This window comes from Silurus aristotelis, assembly GCF_946808225.1.
Source record: "Silurus aristotelis genome assembly, chromosome: 17".
NCBI classification, from domain to species: Eukaryota; Metazoa; Chordata; class Actinopteri; order Siluriformes; family Siluridae; genus Silurus; species Silurus aristotelis.
Window position 1 is genome coordinate 13241321 of NC_139590.1, and position 21005 is coordinate 13262325.

Sequence of the window (21005 nt, forward strand, 5' to 3'; positions counted from 1 at the left end):
ACTCCTGGAACAGGATTGGAAAGAGTTTTATTAACCTATTCATTGTGTTCTTGTTCTTTCTTTTAATTATCATGAATCCTTTTTTTTTCACAGGTACCGACTTCAGACGGTAAAGTCTTTGGCTGGAGTAAGTCTGATGTTACGCCTGCTATGGGCATGCCTCAGGTGGGACGATATGTCAGTGAAGCCCTCTCCTGCTGTTGGAACCACACGCACAGGTGAGCGAAGGTTAACCACTATTAAATATTTTGAACGCAGAATTACACAAAGGAGCTAAAAAAAAAATACTTAATTACTTTTTTATATCTTCATCAACAGAAACATCCGACACTGAAATAACAACAACCGAGATTATTAAGCGAAGAGACGTGGGACCTTATAGTATCCGCTCGGAGTATTGCATCAGGAAAATCATTTGTCCCCTCGGTGTGCCTGAGACTCCCAAAGGTAATGCGAACTAAAATAAATAAGATATGAGAGACAGACTTGCTGTTAAGTTTTTTTTTTGGTCTCCACTAAAATGTCCTTTTATTGTCAAGTTGAATATTTGATCCATTTAAGTTGTAGTGAAAACCTACTATGCATATTTTCTCATCCACCTTTATGCAGAGACCCCCACACCCCAAAGAAAAGGTCTGCGCTCAAGTGCGCTGCGGCCAAAGAAACCAGAGCCTTCTAAGCAGACGGGGCCTGTTGTGATTGAGAACTGGGTGCCAGAGGAAGAGCTGGAGCTGTGGGAGATACGAGCCTTTACTGAAAGGTGATTCTGTCTGACTGACTGAGACGCCCCGTTACATACATCCGTTAAAGACGACTGTGACCTAATCCTCTTAATATTTTTATAAATATGTAGTTTTTGTTTTTTTTAGTTTTTTTTTACCAACAGTTTGTCCCAGTCTGATTTGTATTTATTATAATGCTGGATACTTAGTACACTGATTTTTCTACAGGGTTGAAAGGGAGAAGGCACAGGCAACCGATCCAACTAAGGTTAGTGTGCAGAAGACAGCTGAGGAGGTCAAGGCCCAGTTGGAATCGCAACTAAAGCAACAGAGATTAGCAGCTCAGCAGGTAGAAAATTAGACATAAGCCCATCTGTGTAGAAAAATTAAACTTTTAAAAATATATTTTTTATATGGCCCTTTGTTAAAATAGACTTTGGTGACGCATGCTTCGATATTCTGCTATTTTACTGTAATTCGGGCTCCCAGAGTAACTCTTCTACCAGTTCCTTTCCAAAACACATTTTCCAGCAAAACAAAGAATTAATGTGAGAGAACTCTTAGCCTTCTAGCTCCTTAAAACTGTAAATTTAAAGTGCAAACCATGATTGCAAAAATATATATAAAACATTGGATACAACAGACTTTTTGTGTTGACAGTGTGGGTTTTTTTTTTTTTTTTTTTTTTTTATATAAATACTACTTAGGCCAATTATCTGAAACCTTTGAAGACTGGCATTCAAAATTCAACCTTTCAAAACTGTGGCTCACCAAATTTTGTCATGTTAGATAATTACTGATGAAGTTGTAAATTGATTGGCCAAATGGCTGTAACCTGGCTGTGGTTTTGTTTGGGGGGTTTATCACCAAACTTCTGTATAAACATATTGTAGAAACGTTTGGAGCAGCAGAAAGCCGGAGGAACCATAACCCAATCCAACTTGGGCAGCACACCTACCATCACTGCATCGTCCACCCAGAAGGTGGTGGTAGGTTCTCTGACCAGTCCAGTCACCCCTGGGACAAAAGTAGTTCTTGCCACCAAGCTAGGTACTCCAGTCAAGTTTCAGCAGGGCAAGAACTTCCAGCAGTCCTTTGCCTCCTGGGTCAAGCAGGGCCAAAGCAATACAGGTCAGTGATTTAGTGGCTAAAATAAAAAAAAAAGTTTCCATTATTAAACTTTTTCATTGATGTCTTATGACTTTGCACATTGACTGGACATTTTTGTTTTCTTGGCTTTAGTTTTTTTTGTTTTTTTTTTTTGGTTTTTATTTTTGTACTTTTTTGTTTGGTTTGCACTTAGGTTTTTTAGTTCAGAACAATTATTTGCGTTGGCTTTATATTTTGCATCTCCGTTTTGTTTTGTCATTAAATGCATGGATGCAATCAAAGCAGTTTTAAATGGCAGTATGCATATGTCCTAAATCAGTGATGCCCACTCATCCAGTATGTGCATCAATCTTATATGCACAGAGAAACTTCTAGAAATAGATTATCATTGAGAATGAGCTAAAATAAGTCCATGGCTGAAATGAGCTTCTAACATTCTAATGAGTTGTTTTTGGATAATGTGTTTTTATTAATGGATGGTTGTGGGCATCACTGCCACACACCAATTTTGCTGTGGCTTTTTTTATGGAGGTGACCACTGGTCATGTGTCTTGCAGCCTCCACTGCTTCCGTTACCACAGTGGCGGCGAGTAGTGTCAGCGCGTCTGGGCAAACGTTCCAGATTGCTGCTGCGTCAGGTTTGATGACTGGCAATGTCATCACCGCCAAACTGCCTCTGCCGGCCAACAGCAAGATAGTCACAGTGAACGTGCCAACCACGCAAGGAGGTAGGGCAGGCCTCTGCCCATCCTGGCATGCTTTCTTTAATTAGGCCTGCCCGCACACAAACACACACTCATAATAACAGCTCCTGTCAACCAAGTGATGATGCACCAGGGGGGTTACTGCATGATATTGTGATAAATTGTAAGTTTGTAGTGCCTGGTAACCCTGCTTTTTCTTAGTTGTGAGTCTGCTTGTAGGATTGTAATTTTGTTCAGCCCAGATGGAAACGGTTTGTGTGCTTTTATTTAGATAGAAACTACAAATTGTTGATGCCAAGTTGTCGATTTTGTTGTGGAAAGCTGGTGCCACGTTGTCAAAGTGCCTAACCATTTGGAGTTTAAATCTTTTGCAGGTGTTGTCCAGGTGCAGCAGAAGGTTGTGGGGATCATTCCATCCAGTACAGCAGCCACGGCTCAGTCCTTCTCTTCATTCCAGCCTCGCTCAGGCAGTATCAACATCCGACCCAACAACAGCACATCCGTACAGCAGGTATGCTTCCAGTTCTGCGTTTTCCCTATGTCCCTATGCATATGTTGCTAAAACCTCTCAGCATATTTCAGTGATCATAGAATTATGTACTTTACAATTAATACAATCACTATAGTGGTTTGTAAAAGGGCCTCATCTATTGAAGGCAGTCTTGATTTATGTTACTTCTGATAACAGTATATTACTGTAGATGATGAAAACTCATGGCTAAACTAATTTTATTTTCTACAGGTCACCACTACTGGAACCCCTGTTCGACCTGGGATGACTGTTGTTCGTTCGCCCCTCCAACAGACCACAAGTTTAGGCAAGACCATTATTCGCACACCTCTAATGGTTCAACAAGGTATTCTTCTTTTGTCTGTTCCTCACCTAATAGTTGCATTTCATATTGACTTTTGCAAGTCCAGTATGATGCCATCGAGAGCTGCTTGTTGCTTTGTCCAGCTTTTTCTAGTTTTGTCTAATTGTTTCTCAGGTCAGGGTCAGCAGGTGGTAACTCAGATTATTCGAGGAACACCGGTGTCAAAGGCTGTGAGCAGCAGTGGCCCAACACAGGTGGTGGGTTCTTCCCCTCGACCCTCCACCACTGGGCAGTCCCAGACACCACAGACGCCCAGCAGCACACGACCACAGCAAGGCCAAGTTAAACTAACCCTGGCCCAGCTAACGCAGCTCACACAAGGCGCTCAGGTTTGTATAGTTTGTATATGTTTGTATGATTCAAAATTTAATTTTATTTGTCACATACACATAAATACAGAGTACAAGTGGTGAAATGCTTTTTGCAACTGTCCAACCAGTAAACAAGAAAAAATAGAATATAAGGATTAAAATAAGTAAATAAAAAAAAAAGTATTAAGTATAGTATATCAAAGTATGAGAATTAAGTTAATATATTGAGATATATATATATATATATATATATATATATATATACAGTGAGGAAAATAAGTATTTGAACACCCTGCTATTTTGCAAGTTCTCCCACTTAGAAATCATGTAGGGGTCTGAAATTGTCATTGTAGGTGCATGTCCACTGTGAGAGACATAATCTAAAAAAAAAAATCCAGAAATCATAATGTATGAATTTTTTAACTATTTATTTGTATGATACAGCTGCAAATAAGTATTTGAACACCTGAGAAAGTCTATGTTAATATTTGGTACAGTAGCCTTTACAGAGGTCAAACATTTCCTGTAGTTTTTCACCAGGTTTGCACACACTGCAGGAGGGATTTTGGCCCACTCCTTCACACAGATCTTCTCTAGATCAGTCAGGTTTCTGGCCTGTCGCTGAGAAACACGGAGTTTGAGCTCCCACCAAAGATTCTCTATTGGGTTTAGGTCTGGAGACTGGCTAGGCCACGCCAGAACCTTGATATGCTTCTTACAGAGCCACTCCTTGGTTATCCTGGCTGTGTGCTTCGGGTCATTGTCATGTTGGAAGACCCAGCCTCGACCCATCTTCAATGCTCTAACTGAGGAAAGGAAGTTGTTCCCCAAAATCTTGCAATACATGGCCCCGGTCATCCTCTCCTTAATACAGTGCAGTCGCCCTGTCCCATGTGCAGAAAAACACCCTCAAAGCATGATGCTACCACCCCCATGCTTCACAGTAGGGATAGTGTTCTTGGGATGGTACTCATCATTCTTCTTCCTCCAAACACGTTTAGTGGAATAATGACCCAAAAGTTCTATTTTGGTCTCATCTGACCACATGACTTTCTCCCATGACTCCTCTGGATCATCCAAATGGTCATTGGCAAACTTAAGACGTGCCTGGACATGTGCTAGTTTAAGCAGGGGAACCTTCCGTGCCATGCATGATTTCAAACCATGACGTCTTAGTGTATTACCAACAGTAACCTTGGAAATGGTGGTCCCAGCTCTTTTCAGGTCATTGACCAGCTCCTCCCGTGTAGTTCTGGGCTGATTTCTTACCTTCCTTAAGATCATTGAGACCCCCACGAGGTGAGATCTTGCATGGAGCCCCAGTCCGAGGGAGATTGACAGTCATGTTTAGCTTCTTCCATTTTCTAATGATTGCTCCAACAGTGGACCTTTTTTCACCAAGCTGCTTGGCAATTTCCCCGTAGCCCTTTCCAGCCTTGTGGAGGTGTACAATTTTGTCTCTAGTGTCTTTGGACAGCTCTTTGGTCTTGGCCATGTTAGTAGTTGGATTCTTACTGATTGTATGGGGTGGACAGGTGTCTTTATGCAGCTAACGACGATCAAACAGGTGCATCTAATTTAGGATAATAAATGTAGTGGAGGTGGACATTTTAAAGGCAGACTAACAGGTCTTTGAGGGTCAGAATTCTAGCTGATAGACAGGTGTTCAAATACTTATTTGCAGCTGTATCATACAAAGAAATAGTTTAAAAATCATTTTTGTGATTTCTGGATTTTTTTTTTTTAGATTATGTCTCTCACAGTGGACATGCACCTACGATGACAATTTCAGACCCCTCCATGATTACTAAGTGGGAGAATTTGCAAAATAGCAGGGTGTTCAAATACTTATTTTCCTCACTGTATATATAATATATATATAAAATCTTTCTTGTGTCCAAACTTTTGGTCTGTACTGTGTATGTGTATATGTGTGTGTGTGTGTGTGTGTGTGTGTGTGTGTGTATATATATATATATATATATATATATATATATATATATATATATATATATATATATATATATATATATATATATATATATATTATAAAGTACAGACCAAAAGTTCGGACACACCTTCTCATTCAAAGAGTTTTCTTTATTTTCATGACTATGAAACTTGTAGATTCACACTGAAGGCATCAAAACTATGAATTAACACATGTGGAATTATATATGGAATTATATACATAACAAAAAAGTGTGAAACAACTGAAATATGTCATATTCTAGGTTCTTCAAAGTAGCCACCTTTTGCTTTGATTACTCGATTGGGTTCAGGTCCGGTGACTGTGGAGGCCAGGTCATCTGGCGCAGCACCCCATCACTCTCCTTCTTGGTCAAATAGCCCTTACACAGCCTGGAGGTGTGTTTGGGGTCATTGTCCTGTTGAAAAATATATGCTGGTTCAGTATGCCTTCAATTTTGAATAAATCCCCAACAGTGTCACCAGCAAAGCACCCCCACACCATTACACCTCCTCCTCCATGCTTCACGGTGGGAACCAGGCATGTAGAGTCCATCCGTTCACCTTTTCTGCGTCGCACAAGGACACGGTGGTTGGAACCAAGGATCTCAAATTTGGACTCATCAGACCAAAGCACAGATTTCCACTGGTCTAATGTCCATTCCTTGTGTTCTTTAGCCCAAACAAGTCTCTTCTGCTTGTTGCCTTTCTTTAGCAGTGGTTTCCTAGCAGATATTCTACCATGAAGGCCTGATTCACACCGTCTCCTCTTAACAGTTGTTGTAGAGATGTGTCTGCTGCTAGAACTCTGTGTGCCATTGACCTGGTCTCTAATCTGAGCTGCTGTTAACTTGCGATTTCTGAGGCTGGTGACTCGGATGAACTTATCCTCCGCAGCAGAGGTGACTCTTGGTCTTCCTTTCCTGGGGCGGGCCGCATGTGAGCCAGGTTCTTTGTAGCACTTGATGGTTTTTGTGACTGCACTTGGGGACACTTTCAAAGTTTTCCCAATTTTTCGGACTGACTGACCTTCATTTCTTAAAGTAATGATGGCCACTCGTTTTTCTGTACTTAGCTGCTTTTTTCTTGCCATAATACAAATTCTAACAGTCTATTCAGTAGGACTATCAGCTGTGTATCCACCTGACTTCTGCACAACACAACTGATGGTCCCAACCCCATTTATAAGGCAAGAAATCACACTTATTAAACCTGACAGTGCACACCTGTGAAGTGAAAACCATATCAGGTGACTACCTCTTGAAGCTCATCAAGAGAATGCCAAGAGTGTGCAAAGCAGTAATCAAAGCAAAAGGTGGCTACTTTGAAGAACCTACAATATGACATATTTTTTGTTGTTTCACACTTTTTTGTTATGTTTATAATTCCACATGTGTTAATTCATAGTTGTGATGCCTTCAGTGTGACTACAATTTTCATAGTCATGAAAATAAAGAAAACTCTTTGAATGAGAAGGTGTGTCCAAACTTTTGGTCTGTGGTGTGTGTGTGTGTGTGTGTGTGTGTGTGTGTGTGTGTGTGTGTGTGTGAGAGAGAGAATTGTACAGTTAACTCAAACTAAGGCCAGTATGTACTAGAGACAAAATATATCTTGCTTACAAAAAATGCTATTTTTTTTTAAATCCCACATTAGTGAGACAACTCTGAAAATCAAATCTTGCAAAATATAGTTGTAGAAGGCAGGCAGTGATGATTAGTTTATTGCTCGGATAAAAATGGAAAACCAAAGCGATTGTTGTTCTACTACAGTAGTGAAAAACTAAGTTGTTGATTAAAAATAAAAAGAATCTCATATTTTTCAATACATGACTCTTTAAAGACATTTTGTTGCTGTGCTTTTTTAACTGATTCATTTATTCATATTGTTGTTTTGCTTTTAAATTATTCCTCATTGCAGTTCACTGGAAGTAGCATGACTTTGAGCACAAAGCAAAACTCTTTCAAACATTAATCATCTAGTGAATAGCAGAAATTAAATTCAGGTCACATTTATTTCCTATTTTCCGTTATTTATTCATTCACTTTAAAAGGTGATTTAACATAGGTGCATAACATCCATAAAATATAACTGGAGTTTTTGCTGTGCTTTATATATTACCTGTATATATTTTTGAAACTGTAGGAAAGCTTTCCCCTTTCGTTGTATTTTCACGCTTCACCACTAGAGGGAGATTCACAGATTACCATTCATAATAAGTTACCTCTGTGACATCACAGTGCCACGTGCTTGAAAGGCCAGAACTCTGAGCAGCAGATGTCAGTCAACATCGTGCAAATCCTGAACTTAATAACATTTTGATTCCGACGAGCCATATAGCGATCCTTCCTAAGAGTAACTTTTCTTTTTTTTCTTTCCCCATTTTAAAATTTTACATTTATAACCTTTGTATTAGACACATTCAGTTTATGCTTTTGACAATGTAACATCATGGATAATACCTCCTAAATAGCTGTTGGAGTTCCCATAGCCTTTTATTTATTTACTTATTTACTTACTTATTTAAAATATCCTTCATTTAATCAACTGATCTGAACCTTATTTTTCTTCCTCTATATAAAGGGTGGAAATCCAGGTCTGACTGTGGTAATCCAGGGTCAGGGGCAGACAACAGGGCAGCTGCAGGTTATCCCACAGGGTGTGACCGTGATCCCAGGCCCTGGTCAGCAGCTTATGCAAGCAGCTATGCCAAACGGCCAGGTGCAGCGCTTTCTCTTCACTCCTATGGCACCAGCACCAGCTACTCCAGGTCCAATTGTGTCCACACCCAACACCTCAGCCACTCCAGCAAGCAGCAGCACGGCTACTACCACCGCCGGATTTACCACTCCTACACGTCCAGGTAAGATATGCTATACATCTATGTAGGTGTTTTTTCTCTATAATGAGGGATTCTGAGACAAACACGGGTATTGTTCCTTGAGGGAAATTGTTTTAAAGCCAGGGAAATTTTAAGTTGTATTTGGCTTCAAGATAAAAAAAAAGTGTTTGTGTCTGATTCTTTTCTAGCAATACAACCTGCAGCCCAGGTCGCTCAACTCTCCAGCCTTCCCTCATCTCCACCTATTCTTTCTAAATCCCAACCCACATTACAGCCAGCTACCACATCCCAAACATCAACATCATCTGCTCTAGTTCCAACCCTGCACACTCAGTTTTCTTCACCACAGGCCCCACTGCAACCACAATCCCAAATCCAATCTCAAACTCAGTCCCAACCACAAAGCCAGCCCCAAGCCCAGCTGCAGCAAACCCAGCCGCAAGCCAAAACCCAACTACAGCTTCAAGGCCAGCTACAGCAACAACCCCAAATCCAGTCCCAACCCCAACTTCAGACCCAGCTGCATCACCAAGTTCCATCACAACCCCAAATAAAGCATAAAATCCAGTCTCAACAGCAAGCCAAAATCCAACCCCTTCAGCAACTTCAACCCCAGCAGCAGCCACAACCCCAGGCACAACTTCAGCTTCAACAGCAGCCTCAACCCCAGGCACAACTTCAGCTTCAACAGCAGCCACAACCCCTGGCACGACTTCAGCTTCAACAGCAGCCACAACCCCAGCCACAATTTCAGCTTCAGCAGCAAACCCAGTCCAAACCACAACTTCAGACTCAGCAGCAATCCCATCCTCATCTTCAGCCCCATCAGCAATCCAAACTTCAGCTTCAGCCTCAACAACCCCAACTTCAGCTTCAGCCTCAACAACAACCCCAACTTCAGCTTCAGCCTCAACAACAACCCCAACTTCAGCTTCAGCCTCAACAACAACCCCAACTTCAGCTTCAGCCTCAACAACAACCCCAACTTCAGCTTCAGCCTCAACAACAACCCCAACTTCAGCTTCAGCCTCAACAACAACCCCAACTTCAGCTTCAGCCTCAACAACAACCCCAACTTCAGCTTCAGCCTCAACAACAACCCCAACTTCAGCTTCAGCCTCAACAACAACCCCAACTTCAGCTTCAGCCTCAACAACAACCCCAACTTCAGCTTCAGCCTCAACAACAACCCCAACTTCAGCTTCAGCCTCAACAACAACCCCAACTTCAGCTTCAGCCTCAACAACAACCCCAACTCCAGCTTCAGCCTCAACAACAACCCCAACTCCAGCTTCAGCCTCAACAACAACCCCAACTCCAGCTTCAGCCTCAACAACAACCCCAACTCCAGCTTCAGCCTCAACAACAACCCCAACTCCAGCTTCAGCCTCAACAACAACCCCAACTCCAGCTTCAGCCTCAACAACAACCCCAAATCCAGCTTCAGCCTCAACAACAACCCCAACTCCAGCTTCAACAACAACAACCCCAACTCCAGCTTCAACAACAACAGCCCCAACTCCAGCTTCAGCCCCAACAGCCCCAACTCCAGCTTCAGCCCCAACAGCCCCAACTCCAGCTTCAGCCCCAACAGCCCCAACCCCAGCTTCAGCCCCAACAGCCCCAACCCCAGCTTCAGCCCCAACAACCCCAACTCCAGATTCAGCCCCAACAACCCCAACTCCAGATTCAGCCTCAACAGAACCCCCTTCTCCATTCCCAACCACAACTTTCACCCCAGCAACAACCTCAACTCCATGCTCAGCCTCAGCAGCAACCCCAGGTACATTCCCAGCTGCAACATCCAACTCAGCAGCCACAACTTCAGACACAGCCACAAACCCAATCACAGTTTAATTTGCCTGCTCCAACCCCTGTCCAGCCCACTTCCCCCTTACCTGTGTCTCATGTAGCCCCAGTGACTTCACCCCCAACACAAGTAGCCTCCATTGCTGTAGCCCCACAGGTAACTCAGACCACAGTATCTCAGGTTCATCCTCAGATCCAGCTCCCTGCCCAGCTCCTAAATGTTCCGGGAATCCAGCAGCAAGTCCTGTCCCACATCCAGAACCAAGTGGCAGCGCAGCTTCAGGCCCAGCATGGCACCCTTCCCCAGCAAATCAAACTGCAGCTCCCTATACAGATCCAGCAGCAGGGTGCAAGCCAGGTTCAAACGCATCAGATCCAAAATGTGGTGACTATTCAAACAACCAGTGTCCAGGAGCAACTCCAGCGCATCCAGCAGCTGCGAGATCAGCAGCAACAGAAGAAGAAGCAGCAAGAGGCTAAGAAGGAGCAGGCTCAGCAGGCTGCCAGCCAGAGCGAGCTGCTGCAGAAACAGGTACGGAATTGGGAGATGTGTTAATGAACAGTAACTAAAACATCTGCACCCAGAAGATTTTTTAAAAAGTTATTAGGGCATAAAAAAAATACATTTGTGTGGTGCCATAAGATGTAGGGTATTTTGCTAAACAAATTCAGTGTTGATTTAGATTACTACTGGTAATGATTTGACTCTGGATCCAGGTGGTCATGAAGCAGAATGCAGTCATAGAGCACTTAAAGCAGAAGAAAGCAATGACTCCTGCAGAGAGGGAGGAGAATCAGCGGTAAAAAAAAAACTATATTATGCTCCTCGCATCTATTATCATTATGACAAAGCTTTTGATCTATTGTTTAACTCTGGGGTGTATGCTCCTCTATACAGGATGATCGTGTGTAACCAGGTGATGAAGTTCATACTGGATAAGATTGACAAAAATGAAAAGCAGGCAGCCAAAAAACGGAAGCGGGAGGAGTCCGTGGAGCAAAAGCGCAGCAAACAGAACGCCAGCAAGCTCTCGGCCCTGCTCTTTAAACACAAAGAGCAGCTGAAAGCTGAGATCCTGAAGAAAAGAGCTCTGCTAGATAAGGAGTTACAGGTGGAGGTCCAGGTGAGAGCATTGCTTTTTTCCTAACATTAGATAACCCTCAATACATACAGTTCAAATAAAGGCTTATAGTGTAATTGTAGGATATAAGAGAGAGGTAAGAACATTTTGTATTGAAATTAATTATTATCCTTAGTTATGACGTATAAGAGTGGAGGAAGGTGCACACAGGTGGACTGTGTTCTATGCCGGAGATGCAACCTGAAGGAGATTAGAGACTGTAAGGGGTTGGTAGGGGACAGTGTAGCTAGACAGCATCAGGTGGTGGTCTGTAGGATGGTTTGGGAGGTGAAGAAGAGGATAGTGTAGACTAAAAGAAGAATAAGATGGTGGAAACTGAAGGAGAAAGACTGTAGTGTGAGATTAAGGGGAAAAGTCGGACAGGGGCTCGGTGGTGGTGAAGAGGTGCTGGATGATTGGAAAACTACTGCAGAAGTGATAAAGGAGACTGTTAGAAAGGTACTTGTGTGACATCTGGAAATAGAAAAAAAAGACACAGAAACATGGTGATGGAATGAGGAAGTGCAGGAAAGCATAAGGAAAAAGAGGTTAGGAAAAAGAGGTTGGCAAAACAGAATTGGGATCTGCAGAGTGATGAGAAAAGTAGGCAGGAGTACAGGGAGATGCGGCAGCAGGTCAAGAGGGACATGGCGAAAGCCAAGGAAAAGGCATATGAGGAGCTGTATGTGAAGTTGGACATTAAGGAAGGAGAAAAGGATTTGTACCGATTGGCCAGGCAGAGAGAACGAGCTGGAAAGGATGTGCTGCAAGTGCAATAAAGGATGGAGATAGAAATGTGTTGACTAGTGAGGAGAGTGTCTTGAGAAGATGGAGGGAGTATTTTGAACAGCTGATGAATGGGGAAAATAAAAGAGAGAGAAGGTTGGATGATGTGGAGATGGTGAAGCAGGAAGTGAATAGGATTAGTAAAGAGGAAGTCGGTTGGACCAGATGACATGCCTGTAGAAGCATGGAGATATTTAGGAGAGATGGCAGTGGAGTTTTTAACAAATTGTTTAACAGGATTCTGGAAGGTGAGGGGATGCCTGAGTAATGGAGAAGGAGTTTGCTGGTACCGATCTTTAAGAATAAGGGAGATGTGCAGACCTGCAGTAACTACAGCCATCTGTAAGCAGCAGTATTGCTTCATGCTGAGGAGGAGCACCACAGACACATTATTTGCTTTAAGAATGTTGATGGAGAATTATAAAGAAGGTCTGAAGGAATTGCATTGTGTGTTTGTGGATTTAGAGAAAGCCTACGACAGGGTGCCAAGAGAGAAGTTGTGGTAATGTATGAGGAAGTCAGGTGTGTCAGAAAAGTATGTGAGGGTGGTGCAGGACATGTATGAGGACAGTGTGACAGCAGTGAAGTGTGCAGTAGGAACGACAGACTGGTTCAAGGTGGAGGTTGGACTGCATCGGCTCTGAGCCCTTTCCTGTTTGCAGTGGTGATGGACAGGTACGTGCTAGAGAGAAGGGGAATGAAGAGGAACGGTTTGGACATGTGCAGAGGAGGGACGTGGGGTATATCGGTAGGAGAATGCTGAGAATGAAGCCGCCAGAAAGAAGGAAAAAAGGAAGGCCAAAGAGGATGTTTATGGATGTGGTGAGGGAAGACATGCAGGTAGTTGTTTTTAAAGGGGCAGATGTAGAGGACGGGGGTATGGAGACGGATGATCCGCTATGGTGACCCCTAATGGGAGCAGCTGAAAGAAGAAGAAGAATTATCCTTAGTTAATTGATGTAGTAAAAAACTGGGCAGTTGTCCGCAATTTTAATTAGTGCTTCAGTATTTAACTTTTTTTTTCCTTCTTTGCGCTTACATTCCTGTTTCCCTGTTACTTTCAGGAGGAGCTAAGGAAAGATCTAAACAAGCTTAGGAAAGAGAAGGAGAAAGCTCAGGCGGCAGCATCTCAAGCAGCTGCCACAGCCATTAGTGCTCAGGCAGCTTCACTCTCCACGCACTCCTCCACGGTCACTTCACCCCCCTCCAGCCACAAACGCAAACGAGACGAGGATCGCGATGCCGTTTTGTCTAAGAGCAAGAAGAAGAAGATGATCTCCACTTCATCGAAGGACAGCAAGAGAGACACAAAACTGTACTGCGTATGCAAAACGCCCTACGACGAATCCAAGTAAGAACCTCATGTCGAAGCATTAAGTTTGAATATTAGCAAAGTTTTGCATGTTCGTCAGGTGATGATTTCTTTCAAAAAAAATTGTTTTAGTTCATAATCAAATTCATAACCCGGTTTAAAATAAGCCACATATTCCATGTGGTCATAAACAATAAAACATTTTTTATATTGTCACTTATTGTCAGTATGTGGTGATAAAACATTGTGGATTTGTTTCTTTGGTTACAGGTTTTATATTGGCTGTGATCTCTGTTCAAACTGGTACCATGGTGAGTGTGTGGGCATCACAGAGAAAGAGGCCAAGAAGATGGATGATTACATCTGTATGGAATGTAAACGAGCACAGGAAGGCAGCTCAGAGGAGCTCTACTGCATTTGCAGAACACCATACGATGAATCCCAGTATGTGATTTGTTTGTTTATCTAAATATTGCAACAATTTACTATTATCATTATGCATTTTTGAGGTTGATACATGCTTCTGATTTTGTGTTTAGGTTCTACATTGGTTGTGATCGCTGCCAGAACTGGTACCATGGACGCTGCGTGGGCATTCTGCAGAGTGAGGCGACGCACATAGATGAATATGTGTGCCCTCAGTGCCAGTCTACAGAGGAGGCCATGACCGTCTTGTCCCCGCTCACAGATAAGGATTACGAGGGTTTAAAGCGAATCCTCCGCTCCTTACAGGTGACTGAACGTTCAGAATTATTATTATTAATTTTTTTTTACACTTTGTAAATGCTATGGTTTTGTGTTGCTGAAAATAAGTCTGTATTCGTCTGACCTTCAGGCCCACAAAATGGCATGGCCGTTTTTGGAACCAGTGGACCCTAATGATGCTCCAGATTATTATGGGGTCATAAAGGAACCAATGGGTAAGAGCATTTGGCATGCGTTTTAATCTCATAACACACAGTGGGTTTGTGTCTTGTGGCAAAACTGTGAGGTTACGCTGTTGTAGCCCGTAGCAACATAGTTGGCACAGCAACACGCATATTCAGTTTTTCTTGTTTGTTTGTGGGATTTCCTCCACTTTTTTAGCTGCTCCTGTGCATAGAAATGAATTGGGCAAGAAAGAAAACTTACTCTGGTCGAAGTAAAAGTGCAGCTGATATAAGCAGATAAACATTTATAGAATTGTCTGTGGACATGATCCAGGTTACGTTCCAACATCGCTGTATGTGAATTGCAACTTCCAGGATGCCAAATCATTTCCTTTCTCGCCTATAGATCTCTCCACGATGGAACAGAGGATACAGAAACGGTTTTACAGCAAGCTAACTGAATTTGTAGCGGACATGACCAAAATTTTCGACAACTGCCGCTACTACAACCCCAGCGACTCACCTTTTTACCAGTGTGCCGAGTTCTTGGAATCCTTCTTTGTACAGAAGCTCAAAGCTTTCAAAGCAAGCAGGTAGGAAAGTCTTCTGGTGGCACAGAAGTCGAACCTTTTTTCATATATCACCTAAACGTTTTCTTCCGTCTTAGATCTCACTGCATGTGTGTGCTCGCTGGGTTTTAACTGGTGATGCAGTTTTAAAGTGCCCTTGTTGGTGTTTTAGTACTATAGTCTTATTTAGCACCGTAGACAAAAAAAATCGCCTTGTTTTTATATGCGTTTATAACGAATGTGTTTCAGATTACAGTGTCTGGAATTATTTGTTTATTTATTTATTTTCTTTCATCTTGTTCTTGTACAGTTTGTGTCCAATCAGTTTGCTCTCTTAAATGCATTTGTCCCTCCCTCTCATAATTAATAATGGGATGGATATAATTGTAGTTTGTATTAGGACACATTTAAATAATGAGCCTGATATTTGAATAATTGGATTCAACTACGGGCTCAATCTAATCCTCGTATTTAGCAGATTTGATCAACTCCTGTTGGTTTAGTCTGCTTCGATTTGCTTAGAGGGTGAAATATTTGTTTCTGTTTCAAAAGGAACTGCGTTGGCGTATATAATCAAATCACAGTTCTCATACCAATACACAGGGCACTTTAAAACCAAGCAGATTTCTCATTAATAATTTAACTTTCACTGTTTGCGTTCATTTGGGGCCTTAACGCGAATCCGCATGCCGACATCGTGCGTAGTTAAGCGTCTGAAATGTCCCGTGCGCTTTTGCTCCATCTCGGTGTTGTGCACGTCATTCACGTCACTCATTCTTCTTTTGCAGATTGATGTCTTGAGTCTGACGTATAGATGGAGTCTATGCTGAAGGGGTGGAGTTTCTCTTTTATAGATTCAAGAACCTTGCTGTTTTATGAGCAGCTGAAACTCCACGATTTTTATATTTAAGTTAATTCAGTAATATTTTTCATGGGGGGGTGGGGGGGGGAGACGATGAATCATTACAACCCAAAAGTGTCCCAAGCATGGCTACATTGACAGTCACAGAATGGCAGCCATGTGGTGTAACAACAAAAACAAAAGATATGTCTTGATCATTTTTATTTTAAATGGGGTTTTTTTGTTTGTTTTTTTGTTTGTTTTTTATTAACGCTCTTGTTAATAATGTTCAAGTACTGGTAATTATGATATTTTATTTGTATATGCCTAACAACAATGCCTTGTTTTCCTCAAATGTGTTTACTTTGGCACCGGTGAAATATTTTGTATATTTTATTGTAAGATGAAGTGGATTAGTCTCTGATGCAGCCTTTTCCGGTTCATCCTCTCGTCCCGGATCAGTGAGTTGGTTCCGTCATGTGTTCTCAGAGGAGAACAAATCTTGTTCATTATTCATCTGCAATATTTTGACAGTGGAAAAGTAATAAAAAGCTTGTATTTAAAACATGGCAGATTCTGGTTTGAATTCCTTTTGTGAAGGATTTTACTGTAAAAAAAAAAAAATATGGTGATAAAGAATTGGATAATTGAATATTTTGTGTAGTGTTGCTATACCATGATATTTCACATCTTTTTTTTTTTTTATGCCGGTGACCCATATTTATCTACAAAATTACTTACAGAAAAGATTCCGTTCAAAAAAAATTAAGGGACAAAAAGGATTTTCTTGCTGATTTTATGCCACCATGGCTGCCATGTCTCAGCTCATCACCCTTCAGTCATTGCATACGTGTGCTTTTGATATCTGTCTCATTTCATTTATTTGTCTCGTTTTGTTTTCTTTTCTTTTTCTCGTGTCATGTCCGCTCTTCAATAAAAAACATCAAACAGCTTCACTTCAGTTTGCTCTCTTTTGTATTCTGTAGGTCTCATAACAACAAACTACAGTCTTCAGCTTCATAGAATACAACCACACGTGGTGCTAACGCACGTCTCTAAAGGATTTTTTTCTTTCTTTTTTTTTTTGAGGGGGGTGGGGTTGAGTGGGAATTGGTGGTAAACTTTGAACAGTCAATCCAAGGGAACCAGGCATCTTCTAAGTCAAGGATATGCCCTACACATTCTCCATTTTCTTTCTCTTTTAACACAAACTGACGGTTCTTCCCCAGTCGACCAGCAACGCACATGACTGCAGTGTTTAAAGCAGCATCTCTTTGACTCCCCCTGCTCTCTGACTGTGGAGTGAACGGGCAGCGGAGGGATTACATGAAGCATTTTGTAACATTTGTTACCTCAAATCAATGACTTTTGGATGAACCTCCTGTTTTTTTTGTTTGTTTTTTTCTTTCTTTTTTTTTTTTTTTAATCCTGTTTGCATAATCGAGGGTCCAGGTCTACATATACCTTTCATGACAATAGACAATGACATGTTTTCATGTGATGTGCAAGAATTAGGTGGATCCTGGACACGACTGACTGTGTTTGACAAGCAGTTGGTTTTGTGGTGGATTAGAGGTCAGGATGCCTGAAAAAGAGGAAACCTTATTCCGGTGCAGGTTTTTTGCTGTTTCATGCCTGAGTCACTGAAACAGCTGAAAAACCAAGATCAGTTGAAAGGCATTCTGTTTGTATGTCTCTTCTTCCTTTTTCTTTTTTTTTCCTTTTGTAATACAGTTGAATTATTGATGTATATGAATCGTAAATAAATGGAAAGAGTTGTCTTTCCCACACTGATGAATGTCTTCATTTTTTTTATTATTATTATTATTAAATATCTGCTACTTTTTATGGTTTTCTTGAGGTCTTATCATAAGCTTTTATGTTTGATATGATAAATATGATAATATTCAAATGATATTTTACTAATTGTGCTAAAAGCCTTGTACGTGGCCAAATGATCAAAGAGTTATGTAAACACATTCATGTGTGCTTTATGATTCATACATTTGCTGTTATAATCTTCACTCTTTTGAAAAGATGGTTCACTATGGAGTGTGTTTGTGGAGATTTGTGCTCATTCAGCCACAGGGGCATTAGTAAGTGTACAGGTGTACAGTAGGTTGAGATCAGAGCTCTGTAGCAGGCCACTAAACCTTTCAAGAAGTCAAGATTCTTTTCAACCCATGTACAGCGTATCTTCATGGAGCTCGCTTTTTGAGCTTAAAAAAAATCAGATGTCCCAACCCTACTGAACAACTTTGGGATGAAATAGAACACTGACTTCACCCCAGGTCTACCTACATCAGTATCTGACTACTTAAGCTCTTGTGGCTGATGAACACAAATGTCCACAAGCACTGTCCAAAATCTAGTAGAACATCTTCCCAGAAGAGTAAATAGAATTACAAGAGCAAATTTGGACTAAATGTGAATGCGATGCTCAAAAAGCACATACTGAACTTATGACCAGGTGTCCGCAAACTTTTGCTAATTTAGTATAGTTAATTTCTCTTTGCTTTATAAATGTGTCTGTAAATTACGTCCATACGTTGAACAGGCACAAGTTTACTAAAATTAGTTATAAATTGTTATTAAAAATGTACCTAAAGTAATAACTGTTTATAATAATAAATTAATAATGTGCCACTTTTGGACCATTTTTGTCATTATAATAAAATGTTAGATTTATTTTTTACTTGCTGGAGAGTATTTGACAATGAAGTTTTTTTTTAGCTTTAACACATTTTTTACACTCCAGGTACAATCAGGTTTATAATAAAGCACATAGCACTTCTGTGCTCTTATTTAACAATCAAAATTATGCTATATTTTGTAAGAAATTGTTTATTCCTTATGCCTTGTGTTTCAGTTTTCCTCCATAGTAGAGTCTAGAGGAACAGTCCCAGTTTATAGCAGTTATTACTAAAGTCAAAACAGGAACCAAATTGTTTTGTTGTCGATCAGCAACAATAACTTTACATAATTAAAATGAGGTGTCATACATTGAATACAATGAATTTATTTGAATCATGAGAAAATTTCTGTTGTAATAGTAATGAAACATGTTAGTACCAGTTGTTACCAGTTGCTACACATCTGGCCACATCCTCCAGCCCATTGTTTAATGTTTTCTTGTAACAGAAGTCCATAAAAAATGATCACCTTCTTCTCAACTCATATTCATATAGCCTGCAATCCTAATATATTTTACATTTTATTTCAGAAAACCTTTACAAACACTGTTAAATTTACATTTTATTTATAATCGAACACCTATAATAGTGCCTCTCTCTCTCTCTCTCTCTCTCTCTCTCTCGCTCTCAAATATATATATACAGTGGGTACGGAAAGTATTTAGACCCCCTTAAATTTTTCACTCTTTTTTATTTTGCAGCCATTTGCTAAAATCATTTAAGTTCATTTCTTTTCCTAATTAATGTACACATAGCACCCTATATTGACAGAAAAACACAGAATTGTTGACACTGTTGCAGATTTATTAAAAAAGAAAAACTAAAATATCACATGGTCCTAAGTATTCAGACCCTTTGCTCAGTATTTAGTAGAAGCCCCCTTTTGATCTAATACAGCCAGGAGTCTTTTTTGGAAAGATGCAACAAGTCTTTCACACCTGGATTTGGGGATCCTCTGCCATTCCTCCTTGCAGATCCTCTTCAGTTCTGTCAGGTTGGACGGTAAACGTTGGTGGACAGCTATTTTTAGGTCTCTCCAGAGATGCTCAATTGGGTTTAAGTCATTGCTCTGGCTGAGCCATTCAAGAAAAGTCACAGAGTTGTTGTGAAGCCACTCCATCGTTATTTTAGCTGTGTGCTTAGGGTCATTGTCTTGTTGGAAGGTAAACCTTCAGCCCAGTCTGAGGTCCAAAGCACTCTGGAGAAGGTTTTTGTCCAGGATATCCCTGTGCTTGGCCGCATTCATCTTTCCCTTGATTGCAACCAGTCGTCCTGTCCCTACAGCTGTAAAACACCCCCACAGCATGATGCTGCCACCACCATGCTTCATTGTTGAGACTGTACTGGACAGGTGATGAGCAGTGCCTGGTTTTCTCCACACATACCGCTTAGAATTAAGGCCAAAAAGTTCTATCTTGGTCTCATCAGACCAGAGAATCTTATTTCTCACCATCTTGGAGAACTCCATGCGGGTTTTCATGTGTCCTGCACTGAGGAGAGGCTTCCGTCGGGCCACTCTGCTATAAAGCCCCACTGGTGAAGGGCTGCAGTGATGGTTGACTTTCTACAACTTTCTCCCATCTCCCGACTGCATCTCTGGAGCTCAGCCACAGTGATCTTTGGGTTCTTCTTTACCTCTCTCACCAAGGCTCTTCTCCCCCGATAGCTCAGTTTGGCCGGACGGCCAGCTCTAGGAATGGTTCTGGTCGTCCCAAACGTCTTCCATTTGAGGATTATGGAGGCCACTGTGCTCTTAGGAACCTTAAGTGCAGCAAATATTTTTTTGGAACCTTGGCCAGATCTGTGCCTTGCCACAGTTCTGTCTCTGAGCTCTTAAGGCAGTTCCTTTGACATTAATTATTCTCATTTGCTCTGACATGCATTGTGATCTGTAAGGTCTTATATAAACAGGTGTGTGGCTTTCCTGATCAAGTCTAATCAGTATAATCAAAAATTTCTGGACTCAAATGAAGGTGTAGAACCATCTCAAGGATGATCAGAAGAAATGGAGAGCACCTGAGTTAAATATATGAGTGTCACAGCAAAGGGTCTGAATACTTAGGACCATGTGATATTTTAGTTTTTCTTTTTTAATAAATCTGCAACAGTGTCAACAATTCTGTGTTTTTCTGTCAATATAGGGTGCTATGTGTACATTCATGAGGAAAAGAAATGAACTTAAATGATTTTAGCAAATGGCTGCAAAATAAAAAAGAGTGAAAAATTTAAGGGGGTCTAAATACTTTCCGTACCCACTGTATATATATATATATATATATATATATATATATATATATATATATATATATATATATATATATATACCCACACACACACACAGAGTTATATATAATATATTCCCACTAATCTCACTATCCAAAACATCCAGACTGGCAATGATAAATTGGCCACTCAGTGTGAGTGAGTGTGATCTTGTGCCCTCATCCTGTATCACCAGAATTGGCTCCATATCCAC

General features: G+C 41.1%; 1 protein-coding gene across 9 annotated transcripts in view; it reads left to right on the top strand.

The window, feature by feature from the left end:
* bptf (bromodomain PHD finger transcription factor) overlaps window positions 1-17630 on the top strand; it is a 32792-nt gene extending 15162 nt beyond the window's left edge. For 3 of the 9 annotated variants that reach the window (XM_083567128.1, XM_083567125.1, XM_083567126.1), the window contains 19 exons: window positions 94-218; window positions 319-447; window positions 610-760; window positions 951-1071; window positions 1616-1853; window positions 2390-2560; window positions 2911-3047; window positions 3279-3393; window positions 3526-3740; window positions 8271-8550; window positions 8718-10870; window positions 11056-11138; window positions 11237-11462; window positions 13310-13596; window positions 13828-14001; window positions 14097-14289; window positions 14393-14477; window positions 14833-15019; window positions 16823-17630. In XM_083567128.1, the coding sequence (XP_083423254.1) occupies window positions 94-218; window positions 319-447; window positions 610-760; window positions 951-1071; window positions 1616-1853; window positions 2390-2560; window positions 2911-3047; window positions 3279-3393; window positions 3526-3740; window positions 8271-8550; window positions 8718-10870; window positions 11056-11138; window positions 11237-11462; window positions 13310-13596; window positions 13828-14001; window positions 14097-14289; window positions 14393-14477; window positions 14833-15019; window positions 16823-16859 (5107 nt within the window). In that variant the 3' untranslated portion in view covers window positions 16860-17630. Of the gene's footprint in view, window positions 1-93; window positions 219-318; window positions 448-609; window positions 761-950; window positions 1072-1615; window positions 1854-2389; window positions 2561-2910; window positions 3048-3278; window positions 3394-3525; window positions 3741-8270; window positions 8551-8717; window positions 10871-11055; window positions 11139-11236; window positions 11463-13309; window positions 13597-13827; window positions 14002-14096; window positions 14290-14392; window positions 14478-14832; window positions 15020-15783 lie in introns of all 9 variants that reach the window. The other 6 variants (XM_083567130.1, XM_083567129.1, XM_083567131.1 and 3 more) reach the window with 4 other exon arrangements.
* The last annotated feature ends 3375 nt before the right edge of the window (window positions 17631-21005 follow it).